The 26,511-nt window shown below is 44.4% G+C and overlaps 1 protein-coding gene across 1 annotated transcript in view; it reads left to right on the plus strand.

The window, feature by feature from the left end:
- Positions 1-24,525, plus strand: part of spg21 (SPG21 abhydrolase domain containing, maspardin) — a 30,525-nt gene extending 6,000 nt beyond the window's left edge. Inside the window, exons 4-9 of the mRNA XM_084336798.1 lie at positions 7,849-7,929; positions 9,027-9,172; positions 11,752-11,860; positions 13,914-14,021; positions 14,736-14,876; positions 22,607-24,525. Coding sequence (XP_084192924.1) covers positions 7,849-7,929; positions 9,027-9,172; positions 11,752-11,860; positions 13,914-14,021; positions 14,736-14,876; positions 22,607-22,726 — 705 coding nt within the window. The 3' untranslated portion in view covers positions 22,727-24,525. The remainder of the gene's footprint in view (positions 1-7,848; positions 7,930-9,026; positions 9,173-11,751; positions 11,861-13,913; positions 14,022-14,735; positions 14,877-22,606) is intronic.
- Positions 24,526-26,511: the final 1,986 nt, after the last annotated feature.

Below are 26,511 nucleotides of genomic sequence, written 5' to 3' on the forward strand. Positions count from 1 at the left end.
TTGCCACGCAGTATGCCCATCCTTATGCCCAGTCTGCCAGCGCTGTAACCCTATGGAGATGTTTACATATTTTTACTGTATTTATTTCTGTATATTTTATTTCATTTTTATTCTATTTTACTCTACTCTTATCCTAGGCAACTTGATTGATTTGTGTTATTATTCTAATTCGTGACCTGTCCTGTCTAAATGTTTAAATGTTGAGCGATTTGCAGTGTCAAATTTCCCACGGGATAATAAAAGTATTTCTATTCTATTCTATTCTATATAAAAAAAAAAGGCTTTAATAAATAGCTTAGTTCATATTAGAACCATTAAAAAAAAACACCATGTTTCGGCCTCTCTATCGGCCCTCTTCAGGTGGAACAGCTTGGGCAAAAGACGAGCAGTAAAAAGTAGGACAAGAGCAAGCTGTTTATTTTAAAGCTAAAGGAAAATACTATAGGTGTTTTTGGACCAGAGGGACTTTTTCATAGCTCGGCAACTGTTGGCGGAAGTTTTAACCCTTTTTGTTGTGTTCGTTCTGCAGGAACTGAGGACCCTTGTAGTTCTGGAATCTCGTTTTTTCTAGGATTCTTTAGTGAGTGTGCTCAGCTGTGTTCGGCTGCACAGGGCTGGAGAGACAGACATGCAGAGTCAACGTCCTACTGTAGTTGAAATAACTGTACAGTCTCATGTTTGTAGGCTAAGTATTGAAAATTAGCTATTGTTGGCTAGTTTAGCGCACTCATCTTGTTATCAATCAGGAAATGCTTAGTTGCAAGTTGATCCATCTAGTGTGTGATCTGTGCCCAGCAGCCACTGTCCATCTCCGCCCTCCGGGAAGCGGGTCGGTTTACGTCACAGCGCTCCTACTGGTGATGTGAATGCTCAGGGGAGCTCCCCAGTGGGTCGTTTTCTTGTCTTAATATTATGATTCCTTTGGTCTGAAAACGCCATGATAATACAGCCGGGATCTGAATGACTTTTACTGTAGCTTAGAAATTGGCATTCTGCCGTGCTCTCAACATGGCCAGCCCAACAACAGAAGCTCTTACAGGTAGCACAATGCACCATTATGAAAAGTAGCTATTTATTTTTTTATACATTTATTTATTAGTCATCAAAGGTACAGTGGAATACAGACACAGTACACATTGAATGGCACATTTTATATTTTATATTCCCACAGACATTGCAAAATTTAATTCAAGGACTTTGTCATTTAAAAAAGGATACGGTTCACTTTTAAGTGCTGTTTTCTATAGCAAAAAAATTTAATAAATAATAAATAAAGAGAAAATAGCCATAGGGATGCTTTGGGGGCTTCTGGTGATTTCCACTCTAGCAAGATCCTTCTGCGTGCTAATAAGGATGCAAAGGAAATTCTATCTATTGTTCTTCTCATAACCCTTATAAAAAGTAGCTCTACATGAAAACCATATTTGTTCATTTCAGACTCTGCCTGTAAGACTATTATAGTGTTTAATATCATTAACACTTTGATTGCCACGCAGTATGCCCATCCTTATGCCCAGTCTGCCAGCGCTGTAACCCTATGGAGATGTTTACATTCTTTGCAGGGCTATAACTTTTAAAATATTATAGCTATATCGACATTACTATGGCCCATTCAACATTGGGTATCTATCGTTCCGGATGTGGGAACGTTATATTTTTTCATTCATACATTGTTGTGTTAATACCGTCGAGAATATAAGTATGTTTTTAAGGTTTTCTGCAGTAATTCCTAAAACGCAAGTTATAGGCCCTGACACGTGTATATTTCCCCCAACGGAGTTTCACTTCCGCGTTCGGTTTGCGCAATCTGATTGGCCACTGACGTTTTTTTCAGCGCCAATCGCGTTACTCCTAACAATCGCACCAGCAGGCTGTTACCCTAACCTTAACCAACTAACCCTAACCTTAACCCTAACCTTAACCAACTTCGAAAGAGAGCGACTTCGAAAGAGTCGCCAAGCTTAACCAGTTTGTTAGGAGTAACGCGATTGGCGCTGAGAGAAACGTCAGTGGCCAATCGGATCGCGCAAACCGAACGCGGAAGTGAAACTCTGTTGGGGAAAATATACAGGCGGCCCTGACGCATATGATGGATTATCGATTGGTGTTTCTTTCCTATACACACTATATTAAAAAATTCAAATGTATATGATCGGTATACATTATGCTTCATCATGCGTGAAGGAAAGGGGGGGGGGGGGGTCATTTATAATTCCTTGATCGTCAGTAACGGCTTTATTTAGTTTTGATTGATTGATTGAAAACTTTATTAACAGATTGCAGAATGGGTACAATACAGTACAGCTCAATACACACAATTGTTAAGGGGATGCAGACCAGAGAAAGACTTTCGTCTTGTTTACATCAGGGTCCCCCATTTTCAATTCATCAGGACATATATGACATACAGATAGTCAGTACTGCTACATCTATACATTTATGACATACCAGATTTGCAAATACAGTACTGTTTGTGATACAGAAGGAGTCAGGAAAAGGGAGTATATACATTTGACGTAGAAACTGTACATTGGAGGAGGTTGGGTGGGGGGGGTTGGGTACACTGGGATATTGACAACCATACTGGGTAATCTACATTGGAGGTGGGGGGGGGGGGGGGGCACACTGTATATACAAGCAAAACTGTACATTGAGGGGGGGGGGGGGGGGGGGGGAGACACTGTACAAACAAACAAAATTGTACATTGGACTATTGACAACCATACTAGGTAAATGACTGTACATTGGAGGGGGTTGGGTTAGGATATTTACAGGGGCCAGTGTTGAATTGCAGTCTCCCGTAGGTGTCCCTTGAGAGAGGTTTTGAAAGTGGGTAGTGATCCACATTCCTTTACAGCTTTGGGTAGGGCGTTCCACATTGTATGGGTTGATATGTTGATATGTTGAGCAGATGGATTGCCGTGAAATGAATAAACAATCGGGCTGAAAATAACGTTATATTCCTCTTACCGTTCGCCGATGAGACTGGAGGAAAAAATATTCCAATTATTTGACGTCTATCTGCTAGATCCATTTCCCGTTTCGGTTTGTATGACGCAATAAACGGCGAAATCATATTGATTATTTCGTTTCGAAAGCGATCCCATGCACTCGAGTGTTTGTCTGGATCCACGTAACAAGATATTACTGCCGGAGGGATTTCCTCGATGCACCGAGCGCCACTTCCGGTTTGGCTTGGAGTGTAACTCGCTGGACATCCACCAGGCGGCGGTATTGAGGCGTTGCAATATCAGACAGGGTCCAGCTGCAGTCCCGGAGGGAGGCTGGATGAATTATGAATGCCATGGCGAAAAAATTTAATATTGATCCCAAAAACGAGTTAACTTGTTTCTGGCGCACAACGCATGGCGGGCAATAACGAGTATACTCGTTTTTGGCGGACAAATATATTTGTTCACATTAATAAACATATTTGGACAAAAGTCAACCAGTTATTATCATTTTGCCTTAGTGATCATATTGAACTGACAATATGCATATTGATTCATTATAAATCCCTATGTCCATAGATGGTTTCACTGGAATTGTGTTGCTAGGAAATAGCTTGGTCCATTTTAGAATGTTTATGTTGTCAAGTTGAAACTATTGTTAAATCTGATATTACATTACATATACATTTTACTTACCTGTAGACGCCAGCACGGATACAGTGGGAGTAAACCTCAGGTTTTACCACAATAGGATTTCTTTACATTTACATTTAGTCATTTAGCTGACGCTTTTATCCAAAGCGACTTAATGCCACCGAAACCAGCGACCTCTAGGCACAAGAAACCCCCTGATTGGATACTTTCTGGGGCCATAACATAGAAATACAAATTATAGTACATAGTAACTATACATTTCTGTACATTAAAAAATGTGAATAAACAAATGTATATTTATACAAAACTAAATAGAAAATTATAGTAGATAATAATAAAAAAATATATATATATAGAATAAAGGTCTGATCTGCTGGACAGGTGAGACAAATGTATATTCTATCGATAATATCACAATGTGTGCAGCCCACCCCCTGCTAACTAGGGGTGTAATGGTACACAGAAGCTACGGTTCGGTACGTACCTCGGTATTCGGGTCACGGTTCGGTACGAGTTCGGTACAACAGAAAAAAATATATTTATAATAATAATTATTAATATAATTATATTTTTCTATTTGATTATTTTTATTATAAAAAAATGTATATTATATTTATGATAATTATTATAATTATTATTATAAATAGAATCATTTTCTATAGGCTTGCCGTGGTAGTCAGTGATACTGGTGTCATTCTGTGTTCAGGCCTACTGCCCCTTTAACACATCCAGCGCCGGAAACGCTTTCCAGCGTTATTGCCCGCCATGCGTTGTCTGCCAAGATCGCTGTACAGCGTTTTTGAGATCAATATTAAATGTTTTCGCCATGGCATTCATAATTCATCCACCCAACCCCCGATGCTCTAGCTGGACCCTAGATGTGACTGCAACGGCTCAATACCGCCGCCTGGTGGATGGTCGGGTGAGTTACACTCGCAAAAACGGAAGTGCCATCGGTGCATCGAGGAAAGTCCTCCGGCAGTCACATCTCGTTACGGGACTCCCGACACACACTATAGTACATATGGATCGCTTTCTAAACTTAATAATCGATATGATTTCTGCGTTTATTGCGCCATACAAACCGGAAATGGACCTAGGCGATCGGCGTCGAATAATTGGGATCTTTCACCGCCAGTCTCATCGGCCCACGGTAAGGGGAATATAATGTTATTTTCAGCCCGATTGTTTATTCATTTCACTGCAAACCATCTGAGCACGATATTGATTTTTTGACCCCGATACCGATAACGTTCTGCTCCTCAAGGTCGATACCCGATAATATATATATATTTATTGTATTATACATATTTATTTTATGTATATTCCTGTAGTTTTGACCTAACCAGATTTATCATGACATGAGCGTTACTACTATGAACAAAACGAAGCCAAGAGAACAGTTTTGACTCTTCAAATAAAGTGACTATATTTATTTGTCCAAATAAATATAATTTGAGTCGATCACAAAATTCACAATCCGTCAATGTCATTAACAATGTGTTTCCCTGAACAATGAGTGAACTAAAAACCAACAGGTATTGTGCTTTGTCAGCAGATAAAAGACTGTTGTGGTCTTGGTCCATGAAACATCTATTACTTGGCATTTATAGGACAGCACGCCTCAAAAAGAATTAAATAAACCAAACAATATCATCTGTCAAACGTCTTTAATTTAGCAAACGCCTCGTCAAACGTCAATAGGTACAAGCCGCGCAGTGTTTGGTGGTCCAAATTAGCCTGGCTACTAGGGAGCTGCGAGTGACTGCGTATTCAAAAGCCCCTGGCTTGCACATCGCAGTCACGAAACGGGCTACAGCTGGCTTTGGATTAGCTTAGCCTTTAGCTGTTCGCCGTCATCGTCGGATTTTTATACACCATCGTAGCGGTGGTGATGTTTCAGGTGACTTATTAGGTTGGATGTGTTATACTGTAGCTTGTTGCCCCTTTCCCTCCTCGTGGAACTTCTACATTTGTTACAAATAGCAAGCAAACTGTTTTCCTCTGAAACTTTGAAAAAGTCAGACGACGCCATCTTTGTTTACTATCAGAGTGTGCTGCTTCTGAAAGTCACGTGACTACGTCACAGCCAGGCATGAGAAAGGGAGCGCTGGATTTGTGAAAAACTCCCTCTTCCTAAACCACACGCTATCAGTCGTACCACAGTACTGGCAAAACGGGAGGAGCCTACAGTAAAAACAAACGCCCTTCATCCCAATCCACCCACACCGGATTTCTTTTAACCAAAGAATTTATTATATATTATCGGAGCTATCAATAATGTTATCGGGTTTATCGGGATGACGTCATAATTGCTGATATCGGCCCGATAATTATCGTGCATCCTTACATAAAACCGTTACTGATGATCAAGGAATTATAAACGACCCCCGCCCCCCCTTTCCTCCACGCATGATGAAGCATAATGTATACCGATCATATACATTTGAATTTTTTAATATAGCGTGTATGGGAAAGAAACGGCAATCGATAATCTATCATATGCGTTTGGGCCTATAACTAGCGTTTTTGGAATTACAGCAGAAAAGATTAAAAACATACTTATATTCTAGAAGGTATTAACACAACAATGTATGAATGAAAAAGTATAACGTTCCCACATCCTGAACGATAGATACTCGATGTTGAATGGGCCATAGTAATGTCAATATAGCAATACAATTTAAAAAGTTATAGCCCTGCAAAGAAGGTAAACATCTCCATAGGCTTTTAACGGTGGCAGAGAGGGGTATGAGATGGGCACAATGCCCGGCGGTCAATGTGTTAACAACTTATCCTTGTGAAGTTTCAGTTTCACTTCTAGAGAGAATTTAACCTCACGAGACTGAATACTAGAGAACAGATGACATGTTACAACAATGGCAGAGGATTATTTGGATTTAAACACAGTAGCAGTTCAACTGGAGAGGAGCTCAGATGATCAGTCCGGAAAAGTATGTTTATTTTTTTTATTTGATCAGCTGTGAGTCCGGCGGGGGAGAATGTTGGTGTGTTTGTTGGCGCGCGCGTGTGTGTGTCGGCAACGCGTGTGTGTGTCTTTCCATTGGTTTAATTTGGTTAACATTATTGGGCGAACAAGAAAACGAAAGAAAACTGTAAAATTGTAATGACCCTGCAGCTGTTCCAATGTAAATGTGCCTTCCTCCTCCGTGCACTTTCGCCCGCTCTGAAGTCGGACTTGGTGTGCCCGGCCACGCACGCTGTTCTCGCACGGAACCCGCGAGTGCCTGCATGTGCCACTGGTGTGTTTGCGCTGTGAGGTGTGTTCTTCGTATGGCTGCACGTACCGCACCGTGACGGACGTACCGTAAATTCGCGGGACGAATACGCGTACCGTTACACCCCTAATGCTAACCGAAGTCTACTCTGTACAATGTGCAGTACGTCATACAGAGTCTTGGCCTACTCTGGTATAAATAAACAGATTTAAGCGGATTATCAATAAATATACATGTGCGCCAACAAAAATATTTAGTGATGATGCGCGAGTCCCTGGGCAAAGTGCGCCGGACTCCGCGCAGGGTTCAAGTAGTTAAAGGGGAATTCCGGATTTTTTAAACCTGGACCCCATTTTTCCATCATATGAATGAATACATGTAAAGGATCTAAATTAATAATCGGGGAACAACTTTGTAATTGGTCCAGTATTGAGGGAGATCGCTTCAGCCGGGAGCCGCTAAACGGGCTGCGATGTGGCGGTAATCATAATTCAAGCGTCTTTCAAATCTCTACTGAGTATTTTCCACCCGTTTCAATGGCAGTGTGAATGCCGTTCAGTAAGACGGGCTGAGACCTACTAAAACATACACTGTATACACCTATGAACACATCATTTGTTAAAGGAGCACTTCACCCAATAATAATAAAATAAAATAGTAAAACTATATCAACACATCTGTTTAACAAACTCTCTCACAACTTGTACTGAATAATCCAAGTCGCATTTATCCAGTCGTATGGTCAGTACTTCATTAACTTCAATTCATCAAGTATTTCCACGTTTTTTTTTTGGGGGATTCTATGTTCACCGTGAAAATAAATCTTCATGAATTCAAGGCATCATGGGGTGAGTAACTGATATACAAATCATATTTGGGTGAAGTGCTCCTTAGACGCAATCTCTGGTAATGGGCGACAAGTCACAATTAGACTGGTATGGTCCTTTTAAATTAAAATGGACACCATGGAATAACCGGATGTTTCTTTCTTCCCCTCTCGTCAGTTGCAGTATCCGGTGTACTGGGACCTGCTGGAGTTCTGTGATGGATTCCGGAAGCTTCTGGATCATTTGCAGTTGGATAAGGTGGGTCTACTACAGCAGTGGTTCCCAAACTTTTTGTTTATGCGTGGACCACTAGATTGTTATCAAGAACATTCGTGGACCACCTCGTATGCAAACAGTAAAAATAACATCAAAAATATACATCAAACGTATATATAAAGTAAAGACCGGAGATGGGACCACACGCACGCACGCACGCACGCACACACACACACACACATTTATGCTTATAGCAGACTTAATGATTTTAGATCCAGTTCGTTTTTTTGGTGTGATTTGGCTGTGAGTGAGTGAGTGGGTGGGACGGACGGAGTGCGCACTGAGTTCCGTTGTCTCAGAATGGATTTGGTAGAGAGAGGGAGAGGGAGCATCGGTTAAAACTGTCGTCACGCACAAGCGCCACTATTTAAATGATATTATATTACATTTTCTATTATTTTATTTCGCTTTTTTTTCACGGACCACCTGCAATACCCTCGTGGACCACCACCACAGTTTGGGAATCACTGTACTACAGCATGTTCAGATACATGGATCTGTGGTGTGCGTCCATGTCTGTTTTTAACAGTTCTTCACCAGGAGAGTAAACATGTGCTGGACGGGGCTGACGACGCGTGTCCGTCTCTGCCACACGCGTGCCCGTCTCTGCCACACGCGTGTCCGTCTCCGCCACACGCGTGGCCACTTTGATTGGCGGATACGTTCCGAGAGGACGGATGAACTTCTGTCACCTTCTGAACCGTCACCGTCGGTTATGTTAGGTTCTAATCGAACCCTTTCACTGCCACACTACAGAAGGTTAACCCTTTACTAACCGTCGGTAGTGTGATAGTAAAGGGTTATTAACCTTCTGTAGTGTGGCAGTGAAAGGGTTAACCTGCTGTTGTGTGGCAGTGAAAGGGTTAACCTTCTGTGTATTGTCGCAGTGAAAGGGTTAACCGTTTGGTAGTGCGGCAGTGAAAGGGTTAAGATATAGCAGCATGGGTACCAATTTATTTTTAATAGACATTCGAAGCTTCATTTGAATACTTCAATAGAAGCTTCGAATGTTAAAAAATGACATTCGGTACAGCCCTAGAATGTACCGTGATTTGTTCCTATTCCCTGTTCTGTTAAAGGTCCATCTCTTTGGTGCCTCCTTGGGTGGATTCTTGGCCCAGAAGTTTGCAGAGTGCACACACAAGTCTCCCCGGGTGCATTCACTGATCCTGTGCAACTCGTTCAGTGACACCTCCATCTTCAACCAGACCTGGACCGCTAACAGGTAATGACCATCTCCAACCAGACCTGAACCGCTAACGGGTAATGACCATCTCCAACCAGACCTGAACCGCTAACGGGTAATGACCATCTCCAACCAGACCTGGACCGCTAACAGGTAATGACCATCTCCAACCAGACCTGGACCGCTAACAGGTAATGACCATCTCCAACCAGACCTGAACCGCTAACGGGTAATGACCATCTCCAACCAGACCTGGACCGCTAACGGGTAATGAGCATCTCCAACCAGACCTGGACTGCTAACAGGTAATGACCATCTCCAACCAGACCTGGACCGCTAACGGGTAATGAGCATCTCCAACCAGACCTGGACTGCTAACAGGTAATGACCATCTCCAACCAGACCTGGACCGCTAACGGGTAATGAGCATCTCCAACCAGACCTGGACTGCTAACAGGTAATGACCATCTCCAACCAGACCTGGACCGCTAACGGGTAATGAGCATCTCCAACCAGACCTGGACCGCTAACGGGTAATGAGCATCTCCAACCAGACCTGGACCGCTAACGGGTAATGAGCATCTCCAACCAGACCTGGACCGCTAACAGGTAATGAGCATCTCCAACCAGACCTGGACCGCTAACAGGTAATGAGCATCTCCAACCAGACCTGGACCGCTAACGGGTAATGAGCATCTCCAACCAGACCTGGACCGCTAACAGGTAATGACCATCTCCAACCAGACCTGGACTGCTAACAGGTAATGACCATCTCCAACCAGACCTGGACTGCTAACAGGTAATGACCATCTCCAACCAGACCTGGACCGCTAACGGGTAATGAGCATCTCCAACCAGACCTGGACCGCTAACAGGTAATGACCATCTCCAACCAGACCTGGACCGCTAACGGGTAATGAGCATCTCCAACCAGACCTGGACTGCTAACAGGTAATGAGCATCTCCAACCAGACCTGGACCGCTAACAGGTAATGACCATCTCCAACCAGACCTGGACCGCTAACGGGTAATGAGCATCTCCAACCAGACCTGGACTGCTAACAGGTAATGAGCATCTCCAACCAGACCTGGACTGCTAACAGGTAATGACCATCTCCAACCAGACCTGGACTGCTAACAGGTAATGAGCATCTCCAACCAGACCTGGACTGCTAACAGGTAATGAGCATCTCCAACCAGACCTGGACCGCTAACGGGTAATGAACATCTCCAACCAGACCTGGACCGCTAACAGGTAATGACCATCTCCAACCATACCTGGACCGCTAACAGGTAATGAGCATCTCCAACCAGACCTGGACTGCTAACAGGTAATGAGCATCTCCAACCAGACCTGGACCGCTAACGGGTAATGAGCATCTCCAACCAGACCTGGACCGCTAACAGGTAATGACCATCTCCAACCAGACCTGGACCGCTAACGGGTAATGAGCATCTCCAACCAGACCTGGACTGCTAACAGGTAATGAGCATCTCCAACCAGACCTGGACCGCTAACGGGTAATGAGCATCTCCAACCAGACCTGGACTGCTAACAGGTAATGAGCATCTCCAACCAGACCTGGACTGCTAACAGGTAATGAGCATCTCCAACCAGACCTGGACTGCTAACAGGTAATGAGCATCTCCAACCAGACCTGGACTGCTAAGTGCTAACAGGTAATGTTGTTGTTGTGTCCATCAGACTATTGTCGGAACCTGTCCAGCATTCCATTATTTACCCCCGGGGCCCTCATTTATACTTACCTCTTATCATAACCCAGACATAGACTGATGAGTAGTCTGTTATCTCCTCTATCATAACCCAGACATAGACTGACGAGTAGTCTGTTATCTCCTCCATCACCCAGACATAGACTGACAACAAGTAGTTCCGTTTAGATTTAAACTCTTTTCCTACGGCCAGCAGACCTTTCTTTACTCGGCTGCAGTTCTGTGGACCAGCCTGCCCAGCAGCATCAAACAGGCCCCCGGGTTAACTGGCTTCAAAAAGCACGTACGGTCATGGCTATCGGAATAGGAAAGAGAGGGTAGCATATTTATTTATTATTCTTTTATCTTCAACTGTATATGCATATTGTATCTTAATGTCTTATGATGTTGTTTAATGTTGATCTATGTCCTGTTTTTTAATACCAGGGACCATGATGGAAATAAGTGCTTGCATTTTTAGCATGTTTTTAATCCCTTGAATGATGTCTCTAATCCACAATAAAATCAATCAATCAAGTAGTCTGTTATCCCCTCTATCATAACCCAGACAGAGACTGACTTCCCTGTTCTCAATTATTATTCTCAATCTATTTTATATCTGCGTTAGTTAGGGCTTTCGTAGAGGCTTGCATTAAAAGCAAGGAAGTTGTGATTATGCACCTTAGAGCCACCAGGACCTTTACACTGAAACTGATCCTGGGTCTGTGTCTGGGAGCCCCACCTGCCACAGCCACCAACAAAACCCAAGAGGAAACTCCTTTTTACAGCCAGGATTTTCACTCAGTGAGTGGAGTTCTCCAATGGCAACAGTGTTTAGTCCAGAACTAGTCTTAATCTATGTCCATTGTCCAGTAACTGCAGCTTTTTAAACGTTTCCTTCTCAGTTTTTGGCTGATGCCGGCCTTTATGCTGAAGAAGATCGTTCTGGGGAACTTTGCCAAAGGACTAGTGGACCCTAAAATGGCAGACGCTATTGACTTCATGGTTGACAGGGTAAGACCTAAAGGGGAACTCCGCGACTTCATGTGATGATGAGCGATGATTCCTGGTGTGTGGGTGTATAGAATTTCCCCTTTTTATTATTGATGCATTAGGAAGACTGCGAGGCAGACAGAGTAGGGGAGGGAGACCCCAGGAGAGAAGGGCCTAGTGGGATTTGATCCCAGGCCAGAGGTATATGTGGCTCCAGAGATGGGGGGGGTGTTTTTTGTGTGGTCTCTATGGCCTGGTCAACATTGTACATGTATGGTTTACTTCCTGGTTGACTCCCTGATGAGTCACACGCGGCACCAACACGTAGCCATCGCCGAGGGTCACGAGGTGACTTCTTCTCATGTCTTTTGTTTTTGTGCCAACTGCCGAGTCAAAAACAAAGTCGTTGTTGAGCTCCGATGATTTGGCAGTGACTTCTGAAACGCCTTATGACTCGCATTCATTTAGCATTAGGGACTAAATTTAGCTCGGCTCAAAAGAACCATCTGACTCTCACACAGGGGGGAGAAAATAGAATAATAATGGTCCTTCAACAGCAAATACCTCTCCACGATGTGCATGTTTCACATTTTCTCAACAATAGTCTATTTGCCAACACAATGAACCCGGACATTTTGGAACCACCAAACTTTTATGATATGGATAGTACGGGTCACCAGCACTTAGAAACTGCCGGATGCTAAGTTGTACATGTTGGACAATTTTCTTTATTTTCATAATTAGCAGACATCATTTGCATAATCACCTAAATGGACAAATCTCGGAAACTACTTGATCAATTTCAACAATGTTGCAGTGCGGCGCGGCCGGGTAGCGCAGCGGACTAAGCGTCTGCCTACCACCACAGAGACAGTGGGATCGAATCCAGCTGTGGTGCTTCCGGGTTGGCCGACCGTCCATACTAACACAATTGGCAGTGTTAGCGGGTGGGAAACCCGGCGAGGGTGGGTCCTGGTCGTTGTAAAACAGCGACTCCTACAGGTCGGTCAGGGTGCCTGCACAGCGAGCGAGGGAGGGAAATGGTGAAGGTAGTGTGACCCTCCCACGCGTTACACTTCCCCAGTGAGAGTCCTCGCTGCCAGGTGAAAAGAGGCTGCTGGCTGTCTCCTATGTCTCGGAGGAAGCATGTGATGGACTTCAGGGCTCCCTAGACCGACCAGTGGGGGGCACATGCGCGCAACGACCAGGAAGGGGAGGGGGGAATTGGCATAACGAAAAATACAGACATTTCTTGAGTGGTTTTGGGGGTTATTCGGGATGCTGAATCCATTTACACACAACACAGAACCATTCAGCTACACACAGAACACAACACACATCATTCAGCTACACACAAAACACAACACACACCATTCAGCTACACACAGAACACACACCATTCAGCTACACACAGAACACACACCATTCAGCTACACACAGAACACAACACACATCATTCAGCTACACACAGAATACACACCATTCAGCTACACACAGAACACAAATCTAAAACGCATTCCATAATAAATAATTGTCCAGATCACCAGAACTCGGGTTTCTCCTACAGTCATTAAGAAGCAGTGGTGGAACAGACGCCAGAGGAAAGAGAATCGGCTTAAAAAGCATCAATAGTTTCCAATGGATTGACCTTCCGTGAGCTCCCTAGCAGCTGTTGTGTTGTTGTGTCTCTGCGTGATGTGTCCGCCGGCCTGTATAGATCCACTGCCGAGCCCTGCATGTAATAGTGATGAGAACACGCATGTATAGTGATGAGAACACGCATGTAATAGTGATGAGAACACGCATGTATAGTGATGAGAACAGCAGGCTTGTTCTGACTGAGAGATATTAACCCTTTCACTGCCACACAACAGCCGGTTAACCCTTCCACTGTGTCAATACAGAAGGTTAGCCCTTTACTATCGCACAACCGACGGTGATGCTCCATCATTAGCATTATTAGCTCCGCAGATGCTACAGATTTTTTTGTTTCCATGCTGGTCTGTATTTTGGCTAAAGCACCTGGTGACACTGTGTTTAACTGGTATATCCTTGTCTGCTCTTGATGTTGTAGCTGGAGAGTCTCAACCAGAGCGAGCTGGCCTCCCGCCTCACACTCAACTGCCAGAACTCCTACGTGGAGCCGCACAAGATACAAGAGATCGCTGTGACTATTATTGATGTAAGTATTAAGTACTACTGCTTAAAAGACTGATTATTATTGATATAAGTATTAAGTACTACTGCTTAAATGGATTATTGATGTACCGGTAAGTATTAAGTACTACTACTTAAAGACTGATTATTATTGATGTAAGTATTAAGTACTACTGCTTTAAAGACTGATTATTATTGATGTAAGTATTAAGTACTACTGCTTAAAAGACTGATTATTGATGTAAGTATTAAGTACTACTACTTAAAAGACTGATTATTATTGATGTAAGTATTAAGTACTACTACTTAAAGACTGATTATTATTGATGTAAGTATTAAGTACTACTGATTAAAAGACTGATTATTATTGATGTAAGTATTAAGTACTACTACAACTTAAAATACTGATTATTATTGATGTAAGTATTAAGTACTACTACTACTTAAAAGACTGATTATTATTGATGTAAGTATTAAGTACTACTGCTTAAAATACATTGCTGTGACTATTATTGATGTAAGTAAGCGAGCGATCTCTCGGTTCACATTTCAACAATTTAGCGTCGTCTCATTCAGCAGGAACCCTCGAAAACAAGATGCTACATCTCAAGAGACCCATCCTGCTAATGAAATAAACACATTACCACTAACTAATAGTTACTACCGGTATGTCATGAGTATCCGTTTCATAAAACACGGTTCATTCTGAGTGTCTGTCTTGTTGTGTTTCGTTGTGTAGGTGTTTGACCAGAGCGCCCTCTCTCTCGAGGCCAAGGAGGAGATGTACAAGTTGTATCCAAATGCCAGACGAGCTCACCTCAAAACGGGCGGGAACTTCCCCTATTTGTGCAGGAGTGCAGAGGTCAACCTTTACATACAGGTGAGGGGTCATCATGACTCAGTGTTTCTCCTGTATTCATTTAGAAAGGTTAGGTCACCACCCAGGTAGTAAATGGTAAATGGCTGCTTTTATCCAAAGCGCTTTACAATTTGTTCCTCACATTTTTACCCGTTCATGCATGGTGCCGACCTGCTCATCGGGAGCAGTTAGGGGGTTAAGTGTCTTGCTCAAGGACACATCAACACGCTGCCCTCCAACCACTGCTCTGAATTTGAGCGTGTGTGCGTGACTCTAAGAGGAAGTGATATTGAAGGCTACAGTGAATGAGCACAGGGTCCTTGACGTCGACAACACATTGTGGAAATCCAGCGCCCACGGGACTGACATCACCATGGCAGCGCTGGGACCGGGATTCTATTTAACTGAATGAAACATTTAGAACGCTGGTCCCAGTCACAGCTCCATGTCTCTCTCTTTCTCTCTCTCTTTCTCTCCCTCTCTCTCTCCCTCTCTCTCTCCTCTCTCTCTCTCCTCTCTCTCTCTCTTCTCCCTCTCTCTCTCTCTTCTCCCTCTCTCTCTCTCTCATCTCTCTCTCCTCTCTCTCTCTCTCTCTCTCTCTCTCTCTCTCTCTCTCTCTCTCTCTCTCTCTCTCTCTCTCTCTCTCTCTCTCTCTCTCTCTCTCTCTCTCTCTCTCTCTCTCTCTCTCTCTCTCTCTCTCTCTCCTCTCTCTCTCTCTCTCTCTCTCTCTCTCTCTCTCTCTCTCTCTCTCTATATGCGGGTGGTTGAGTGTGGTGCTGAGAGTTTGCGGAACGCGTGAGTCTTTTCTATCTTTCTATCTTAATGTTGTTTGTCGAATTGTGAATTAGACTGGGTTTTAATTCGACTGGTTGTGTGTTAATGGTGGGCTGGTAGCGTTGTCAGTGTTCGCTTTGGCAGCTGACTGCTGTCGCGGCGGCATGGATTTCGCGAAATTAACTAGGAAACATGGGTTTAAAGTCACGCCGGCTTTTCCGTGTTCAGTGGAAGACTGTAGTCTAGCGGGGAAAGTGGGAGCTGCGGCCGTTAAGTCAGCGGCTCGTATGAATGGGGGGATTATAATATTTCTAGATGACTTGACTAAAGTTAATCAACTGGTAACGGACGGTTTGGTCATACATGGTACTTTTGTTTCTGTGTTGCCGCTCACAACTCCGGCAAAAAAGGTGTCATTGGCAAACGTTCCTCCGTTGGTGAGCGATGATCTGATATTGAGGGAACTCGCAAGGTTTGGAAAAGTGGTGGCCCCGTTGAAAAAAATTTCTTCAGGTTTCAAGGCACCGGAACTGAAGCATGTGGTTTCTCACCGAAGGCAGACGTTCATTGTAATGAACAGACGTGATGATGAGTTAGATCTTAATTTTAAAGTAGTAATAGACGGGTTTGAGTACATTATCTTTGCGACAACACAAAACATGCGCTGTTTTGCGTGCGGAAAAGAGGGGCATCAGAGACAAGCCTGTCCTGGGGAGGGGCCGAGCAGGGGGGAAAATGATGGGGAAGGTGAGAGACCGAAAGGAAGAACAGCTTGGGGTGGGAATCGAGGGGTTGAGGGGGGGGGGGGGCAGGGGATGAGGGGTAGTGGGGAGGTTTCTGAGAAGGTTTTGGTACCAGATGGAAGTGATAAGGAAAGGGAAGGAGGAGGTAAGGCTGAGATTGCAACACAGGGAAAGGATGGTGGAGTTGGAAAGGTGGGGGGGGGTGGTGGTATCAGGAGCTTGTCTCAGCCATGACGCGTTAAATAGCCAGGTGAGGAGTGAACTTGTTGACATGTGGGGGGGGGGGGGGGGGGGGGGGCGTGGAGGGAAGGGTTACAGAGGGGGCAAGTGGAACTGTTGTAATGCAAAGAGAAGATGGTGGGGATGAAAATGTGGGGTGGGGGGTCGTGGCGGGAAGGGTTACAGATGTGGGGAGTGTACCTGGGGTAGCTGCAGATGTTGAGGGGGTCGGGGTGGAGGAAGTAGAGGATATTGACATGGGGGAGGGGGACGGCGGGGTGGGGGTTGCTAGGCAGAAGAGGAAGGTTGAGGTGTTTGGGGTGTCGAGCTCTCAAGCTAAGAAGGCAGATGTGACGGAGGAACTTAGCAGTACGCAGAGTACGCAGGGGCGTTTATGGGCAGACTTTGTGGATAGTGATGATGAATATGTGGAAGATGGTTATTCCTATTCAATAGATGCAATGAAACTGTTTTTAAAGTTGACAAAGAACAGGAAGAGTGTAGAGGTGAAAGATTTTTTTCCAGATACAATTTTGTTTGTTGCAGCAGCAAAGGAACATATGAGGTTTAAAGGAGAAGGTCGTTTTGTTGACAAAGATATATACAGGATGAGGAAGATTGTGCAGAAGGTAATACAGGGCCCCAGTGTGGAGGAGGCTGGAGTGGAATAGGTGTAGTTTTTGTTTTGTTTTATTTTAATTTTTTATTTCTGAAATGAGAGTTTTTTTATTGAAGGGACTGGTGTGGTGTCACTTGGGGCTGGACTTTTCAAGGTGTCCCGATACCGGGGAAAGGAGGCTGAGACTTTTTTTTTTGTTCATCTCGTATACTCTTGTATTTTTGTGGAATTTTATGTGGACTGGGACTATGGAGGATTCAGAGACAGGAGCGGGGCGTATCGTTTTCATGCCCGATGGGGAGGCCACGCATTACTCCTTCGGCAGAACTTTCAGCAGAGTCGTCATGGGGGATGTTGTCTCTGCCGTCTTTGTATGTTACCGGCACCGGTACCTTGTTCGAGGGTTGAAAGGTATGACTGTGGGGCTCATCGCGGTCTACGCCGAAATTAACGGTTTCCTGATTCAGCTTTGGAGGGTGATGGTGAAGAGGACTTTGCTGGTAAATTTCTACCCGATGTTCGGAATGGGTTTCATTAGGGCTTTGAGCTCTCGAATCAGACTGCTCGATGAGAAGTCACTGAGGGCTGCCAATCTCCGCACGGGGGAGTGGGAGGTGAGGTTGGAGCGGCATCTGAACCAGGGAGGAAAAGGCGGCCTCGGACGGGGAGGCAAGGGTGACATACTGTATGATGAGGATGTCGGTCCGGAGTGCATCTCGATCCCTATGCTCTGTTTTCGGCCCCCGACATCATCGATGCCATGTGATATAGGACTGGTGGACGGTAGAAGCAAATATGATGAGGCTGAAGGAGGATGGTCAGCTGTAAGGGCGGCCCTGTTTATCCACGGGATAAGTTTTGACTGGAGTCTGTCGGACACGCACAAAGGCCTGATGTGTTGTACCACGCGGGGAAAGGTGAAGTTGGAGACGCTCTTCTCAGGACAACAGTTTCTACAGTGCCTCTCCGGTGTCCCTCTCTCTGATACGCCCAGAACTTTGGATCGTTTGGGTTTCTTTTTTTCCCTGTGGGGGAAAATTTCAAGTGACAATTTGGTTCAGGTTCAGCATCATTGTCCCTAATTGATTTTTTTTTGTTTGTTTGTTCTATTTTTGTGAGTTTTGTTTTGTTTTGTTTTTTGTTTTGTGTTTGTTTGTTTCTTTTTTGTTTGTTTTGTTTGTTTGGTTTTGAGTTGTAGAGTATTTTATTTTTGAACGTTTTGTTGCATCTTGTGTAATTTTAGTAAAGAATAAAGTTTTTATAAAAATCAAATCTCTCTCTCTCTCTCTCTCTCTCTCTCTCTCTCTCTCTCTCTCTCTCTCTCTCTCTCTCTCATATCTCTCTCTCCTCTACAGTCTAAAGAGGTTTACAGCCACTTTACATTTAGCTGAGGCTTTTATCCAAAGCGACTTACAAGTTCTGTACGACAAGTCATCAGGAAGGAAGCTGATTAACAATGTTCATCAAAGTGTTGTAACTTGGGTGCTGCAGTGTTGAGTGCATAGTAGTAAAGTAGAGACATATTAGTATAGTAGGTAATATAGACTAGAAAGATTAATTAGTAGGAAGAGTGCATGATAGTAGAAGGTTAGTGTTTTTTTTTTAGTGTTGGAGATATAATTGATAGGAATAACTTACTCAGTCAGTGGATCCAGTTAATAAATGGCTTTATTAAGATAAAATGTTACAATTTTTTTTTTAATCTTTCATTTCAGGTATTGATTGAAGAAGTGTGTTTTTAGTCGTCGGCGAAAGATTGGTCGTGTTCCGGCTGTCCTGTAGTGGAGCGAGGACTTTGTTCATTCTCTATTAGCATATATTATATTTCAGATACGTTGCAGTAAATCAGGAAACGACAGTGGCGATAGTGGAGGTAGAGCGGTCGTCTGGTAACCAGTGGGAAGGTTCCCGGTTAGATTCCCACTCCTCCCGGGCAGCGTGTCGAAGTGTCCTTGAGCAAGACACTTAACCCCTAATTGCTCCCGATGAGCAGGTTGGCACCTTGCATGGCTGCCTCCGCCGTCGGTGGTTATGTTGTCACTTACTGTGTAAGGTAATTACAGTGAAATGCTTGGTTCTGTATGAACCCCCTAAGATTGTGCTTCATACAGTAAAAAAAAGTCAAAAGAACAAAGACCAAAATATACACAATATACTAAATTGTGTTAATGTGTGAGTGAATGTGAGGAACAAATTGCAAAGCGCTTTGGATAAAAGCTACCATATAAATGCCCCGTTTACCATTTTATATAAATGCCCCGTTTACCATTTTATATAAATGCCCCGTTTACCATTTTATATAAATGCACAATTTAAATGCTCATCCACCTCCACTGGCTTCCAGTCAAGTCCCGACTCCCACATCAATTTCAAGATCCTCCTCATCACCTACAAATCAAGTTTTCAAGTTTCAAGTTTCTTTAATAGTTGTCATACAGAAGTACAGAATACTTTCATACAAAATGCTTCTTACTGTTACGCTCCAGAGACTGTGCTAGACAAGATAGTATCAAATAACATAGTATAGCATGTAATTTAGAAGAAGAAAATTAGGTCACAGTGTTCGGTATAGACATATGTACAATGTTCTGAGTTACCATATAATATACAATACTATGCAGTGTACTAATGTACAGTACTATATAGTGCAAGCAGAAATGGGATGAGGTACAATTTAGGTACAATTTACAGTAAGGTGTACGAGTTGTAGTGCAATCCTTCATCAATAAATATAAAGTGTGGGGAGTGGGTGCTACAGTGTGTTTGTTTAAAGTGGGTGTGTGCTATAAAGTGTGTGGAGTGGGTGCTACAGTGTGTTTGTTTAAAGTGAGTGTGTGCGTGTGGATGTGTGTGCTATGTGCGTTTGGTGGTTGTTGTTGTGTAGTGTTCATTGTTTGTTTAGCAGCCTGATGGCCTGGGGATAGAAGCTTCTTCTGAGTCTTTCTGTGCTCGCCTTGAGACTCCGGTATCGCTTGCCTGACCGCAGCAGTTCAAAGAGGCAGTTGTTCGGGTGACTGGAGTCTTTAATGATTCTCTTAGCCTTGCCCTTGCAACGCTTGTTGTAAATGTTCTGGAGGGTGGGGAGCCCCCCTCCAATTCACCCCCTGGCCCCCCGGTACCTAGCGGACCTCCTCCATCCCTACATCCCTTCACCCCCTGGCCCCCCGGTACCTAGCGGACCTCCTCCATCCCTACATCCCTTCACTCCCCGGTACCTAGCGGACCTCCTCCATCCCTACATCCCTTCACTCCCCGGTAGCTAGCTGACCTCCTCCATCCCTACATCCCTTCACTCCCTGGCCCCCCGGTACCTAGCTGACCTCCTCCATCCCTACATCCCTTCACTCCCTGGCCCCTGGTACCTAGCTGACCTCCTCCATCCCTACATCCCTTCACTCCCTGGCCCCCTGGTACCTAGCTGACCTCCTCCATCCCTACATCCCTTCACTCCCTGGCCCCCGGTACCTAGCGGACCTCCTCCATCCCTACATCCCTTCACCCCCTGCCCCCCGGTACCTAGCTGACCTCCTCCATCCCTACATCCCTTCACTCCCTGGCCCCCCGGTACCTAGCTGACCTCCTCCATCCCTACATCCCTTCACTCCCTGCCCCCCGGTACCTAGCGGACCTCCTCCATCCCTACATCCCTTCACTCCCTGGCCCCCGGTACCTAGCGGACCTCCTCCATCCCTACATCCCTTCACTCCCTGGCCCCCCGGTACCTAGCTGACCTCCTCCATCCCTACATCCCTTCACCCCCTGGCCCCCCGGTACCTAGCTGACCTCCTCCATCCCTACATCCCTTCACTCCCTGAGTCCCTGGCCCCCCGGTACCTAGCTGACCTCCTCCATCCCTACATCCCTTCACTCCCTGGCCCCCGGTACCTAGCTGACCTCCTCCATCCCTACATCCCTTCACTCCCTGCCCCCCGGTACCTAGCGGACCTCCTCCATCCCTACATCCCTTCACTCCCTGCCCCCCGGTACCTAGCGGACCTCCTCCATCCCTACATCCCTTCACTCCCTGCCCCCCGGTACCTAGCGGACCTCCTCCATCCCTACATCCCTTCACTCCCTGCCCCCCGGTACCTAGCGGACCTCCTCCATCCCTACATCCCTTCACTCCCTGCCCCCCGGTACCTAGCGGACCTCCTCCATCCCTACATCCCGCCCCGGAGGCTGCGGTCCTCTGACTCCGGTCTCCTCTCCATCCCCACCACCAACCTGCAGACTTTTTTTTTTTTTTTTTTTTTTTTTTTTACTTTATTGTTACGTTGTTCCCTGATCCCCTTCCCCTAGCTGCCCCCTCCTGTTAACACTTTGACTGCCGGGACACGTCTTTAGACGTCTTTGCTGGCGATGCTAAAGTTGCCGGGGGACGCTGTACAGCGTCCTTATATCAATATTTCAAAAATCTGCGATCGGATCCATAATCTGCCTCCGCTGGCCTGAGAACCACCAGCAGGACCCACTGAGCTCTCTGGCGGTTCAGGAGCGCCATCTGGTGGCCGATCGCGCAACTGCTTAACAGGAAGCGCTGTAGAGGTTTTGCTAAATGTCCGTATTGCTTCCGGCCACTCGGGATAGCTTCCGGCACTGTAGCTCGTCACTCTACATAGCGATCGATTGCCAATAACTCGATAAACAACATGATTTGGACGTATATACCATTATACAAGCTGGAGATGGACCGGGTAATAATATATCCCATAATGATAAAATTTCTACTCGACGATGATCGCCCAACGGCGCGCGGATACTGGGGTGAGTTTCAGCGTGTAACGTTACCGTCTTCGATAATAACTGATATTATCAACATTTGACCCACATTAGATGATTGGTATAACGCTGCCCACGGAATTATAAACGCCCCCTCGCCCATCCGGTCAACATCAGATGACGTGTAGTAACTTCTAGAACCACGTCCAGTTGAAATCTTTTATCTCGCATCGATTGCTATCAAACTGTATTTCATCATCAATATAATGCATTTGGAGCTATAAATCAAGTTCTGGAGAAAGCTGCAGAAAACGATAAAAACATACTTATACTTTAGACCATATTTTACTATGAATATGTGAATGAAAAAGTTTAACGTTGCTACACAATGAACAATACATATAGGACTTTGAATGGGCCCTAATAATGGCAATGTAGCAATAGAATTTAAAAAGTTATAGCCCTGCAAAGAAGGGGACTTTCTCCATAGACAAATAGCGCTGGCAATCTATGGTATATCATGAATTTAACCTTAGGCAGCCAAAGTGTTAAGCACCTTGGGCCTCTTGAAAGGCACTATATAAAAAAATTATTATTACTGTATTATTATTATTATTATTATTATTATAATAGGGGAAAAGTCACCAGATGCTACATCTCCTCTTCTGTCCACCCAGATCCACCTGCGGCAGTTCCACGGCACGCGCTACGCGGCCATCAACCCGGCCATGGTGAGCGCCGAGGAGCTGGAGGTGCAGAAGGCGCAGCTCAGCGACAGCGGCGACAACAACCAATAAGGACCACCCACCCCACCACGGGGCCACCCCACCACGGGGCCTCTCCACCACGGGGCCACCCCACCACGGGGCCTCTCCACCGCTTCGATTGGACGAGCAGAACTCTGGGCACTTTTGTTTCTCGGTTCATACCCGCAGAGGGAAGCGGTTAATTTAAATTCGTTCGTCTTTATATACCGGTGCACGCCGCTCACAGCGATTGGAGCCTTGTCCGTTCAGCTGCGTGGAGGAGGGAGTCTCTCTCTTCCTTATTAACTGTGCTGCTTCGCAGTGATTGGACTCATTCCCACGTATTGTGGGATTACTAGCGAATTCCCTCCGCAAAGAGAAACGGTATGAACACTTGAAGAGAGCGCTGTTTGTTGTTTTTCCTTCTTGTGGTCGTGTGTATAACGCTCGCTCGCCGCAGACTGCGCCGCCTCTCTGTGTGTGATCGACGAGCAAGAACCTCGTTGGACCAGCAGGTGGCTAAATCCTCCCCGACCACCGTAACTCCACATAAGCAGGGTTGGGGCTTCATTCACTTTCTATTCAGTCACGTCAAAATGAAAAACGGAAATAACGGTTTATACACTAATGACGGAACGGAGCTGGCCCAAATGTGTCCCTCCCACAACATTCCTTTTGGCCTTCCTGAGGGGGAGACGTCTGGACGGCCATCTTCACGTCATTTCATCATATTTGAGGAGTGATTTTGAAAGGATTTACTCTGTGTACATGGCACATTATTAATGTGCCATCTTAATTAAAGGCTTTCGCTCGTTTGAAATGGCAGCCGCGACTCGAACCGGAAAATATTTTTAAGTGCTTAATTCTATGTAATTGTCAAGGTCTTCATTTCAAATGGCGGGGAAGTCTTTTGTGCAGCTTTTTAACGAGACAAACCAGTCACTGTAAATTGGCCCGCTGGTTCTCTCTACACACGATGACCTCCACCTCCAAACGTTTGGGCGCACCCCCTGTGATCGGGCTTTTATTCTCACGTCTTTGTTACTAGGTCTGCGTAGTGAGTACATCCTCCTCATGCTCGACGTTTCTCGTTTGTACTTTTACAAAAGTGAACGTTGTGAACCGATTGTATTTAAAGTGTATGGGGCCACAACCCTGCTTCACGCCGAGACCCACAGGACCACTTCAGTACCGGGCCTAGCACCCGGCCTCCACTATAGGGCAGTTGTTTTCTATGAATTTGAATACAGTCAATCAACTAGTTCAATTGATTATATTTGTACTTTACAGAAAAAAGTATTATAAATGATATTTTGATAATCACTGTTATTGTACATAGTGTAATTGGCTGCTTTGCTTTATAAAGTGTCATAATATGATGCCATATCATGAACCTTCTGCCTTATGTGATATGAATTTCATGACTTGGAATAGATGTTGCACTTTTGAATTGTCTTGTTTTACCTATATGTTTCGTCGTTTGTGGAGAAAGTCAAGGCAACCTGCTGATTATAGATACATACACACGTTCCATGTAAATTCAATTTAATGAACCTGTATGTCACGCTGAACATTGATTTCTAATAGAGTAAAAAACGGTAATGACTTTCAGATATGTGTTGTGTGACCTGCTGTTATTTTCACCCCATAGTGTCAGCAGCAGGAATGGGATTCTTCAGTTCAGGAGTTTACCAGGGCAGGAGACATTAGTCATAGGCCTTTATCGACAAATCCATAAAATTGTGTTTCTCGTATGCAGTCATGCAGAAGGACCTTTAAATCTAGTACTTAAAGATGTTTTACTCCTTCAGTCCTTCAAGAACGTCTAATCGACTTAACAAAGTCTTGGTTGACTAAAGCCAAACCAAACAGACTGGGACCAAAGGGACTGATTCATTAACTAAGATCAAACAGACTGAGACCAAATGGACTGATTCATTAACTAAGATCAAACGGACTGATTAATTAACTAAGATCAAACGGACTGATTAATTAACTAAGATCAAACGGACTGAGATCAAACGGACTGATTAATTAACTAAGATCAAACTGACTGATTAATTAACTAAGACCAAACGGACTGATTAATTAACTAGGTCAGGAGGACCAAACGGACTGATTAATTAACTAAGACCAAACGGACTGATTAATTAACTAGGTCAGGAGGACCAAACGGACTGATTAATAAGACCAAACGCAAACGGACAGAATTTACGACACATCTCCCCGGCCCGGCTCGTGATCTGCAGCAATGGTTTCGGCGTCTGGTCTATTTTCAGCGTGAGCCGTGAGCTAATCGGACATATACCAGATTAGAAAACCATGGAGTGGAGAGACTGAGAGAAAAGAGAGAGAGAGATACAACAGAGAGAGAAAAACGTTCTCTCTGGTCCAAGACGGGTACACACGGAGAGTAACTGGTTTAAAATCATGGAAAATGTCCAAGAGTTACCAAGGTCTTGATTTTTTATTGAAACCATGATAAATATCAGCTCTATTTGATTGGACTGATTCATCAGCTAAGACCAAATGGACCGATTCATCAGCTAAGACCAAACGGACTGATTCATCAGCTAAGACCAAACGGACTGATTCATCAGCTAAGAACAAATGCACTGATTAATGAACTAAGAGTTTGTTTTAGACAACACTGTTTGAGTATCTTTGTGTTTTCATCACATCTCTGATCAAGGCTTTAGAAAATACCTAAAACCAAATGTATGAAACATTACAAATACTTGTTCTTAAATGTAAGATTTTATTTAAATGATGTACCAGTTATGTAAACCACAGTACTGTACACAGTTGTTACAGGAGCATAGAAAGCAGTTTTCCATTAGTAAAAATGTGCATTATTGCTTTATTTTGAGAGAACATTTTTATAGTTTCCTACATAGTTTGGTCTACATAGAGCAATAATGAATGGTAACCAGCGGCACAAATTAAAGGAATACCCTTGACGTTTTTAATTTAAAGGGGAAACTCCATCGCAAAACATTCATTTTGCTCATTTGGTAGAAAGTGTTTACAGGTGAAAAAAGTAGTAGAACGCGCTCACCTCACTAGACTTGACATTGTTTCCCTATTTTTATGTAGAAAGTGTTTACAAATATAAATACAAATGTATATTTACAAATATAAATATGGCTGGAGAGAAGGTGTCTTCCTTATACAGTAGATGCCTCATTTGCCTCACGGTATCTAGTTTTGGTATTAGTCAATTTGATGAATCTAGCTTTAGATTAATCTAAATTTCTTTCTTGATTTCTTTTGTCGTCGTAGGTCCTGGGTGGAGTCAATATGAACGCCTGTGATGGAATTTCCCCTTAAATCTGTTAATCCCTCACGATGTGGGCGAACCGGTAGCAGGATTAGCACCTGGCGACTGAAGCTTGCAGCTCCAGTTAGCGGTACCCATATTTGTTTCTATGAGGAATGCTAACATCTTTAAGGCAGCTTAAAGGAACACGCCAACATTTTGGAAAATTAGCTCACTGTCTTCTCCAGAGAGAGAGAGACAAGAAGATAGATACCAGTTTCCTCTCTGTGCGTTCAGTAGAAAGCTATCATCTGGCTGCATGTTAGCCTAGCTTAGCACAATGACATGACCGGTTAGCCTTCGGGAGAGGTGTTAGTTGGACAATGCCTAGGCTACCCGGTCATGTCCGCTTCCATTCATTGTGCTAAGCTAGGTTAACGTGCAGCCAGATAGCTTTCTACTGAACGCACAGAGAGGAAACTGGTATCTATCTTCTTGTCTCTCTCTGGAGAAGACGGTAAGCTAATTTCCCAAAATGTTGGCGTGTTCCTTTAATGAATCAAGATTCAAGAGATTT

Source organism: Notolepis coatsorum (genome assembly GCF_963971535.1).
Source record: "Notolepis coatsorum genome assembly, chromosome: 2".
In the NCBI taxonomy this organism is placed as follows: Eukaryota; Metazoa; Chordata; class Actinopteri; order Aulopiformes; family Paralepididae; genus Notolepis; species Notolepis coatsorum.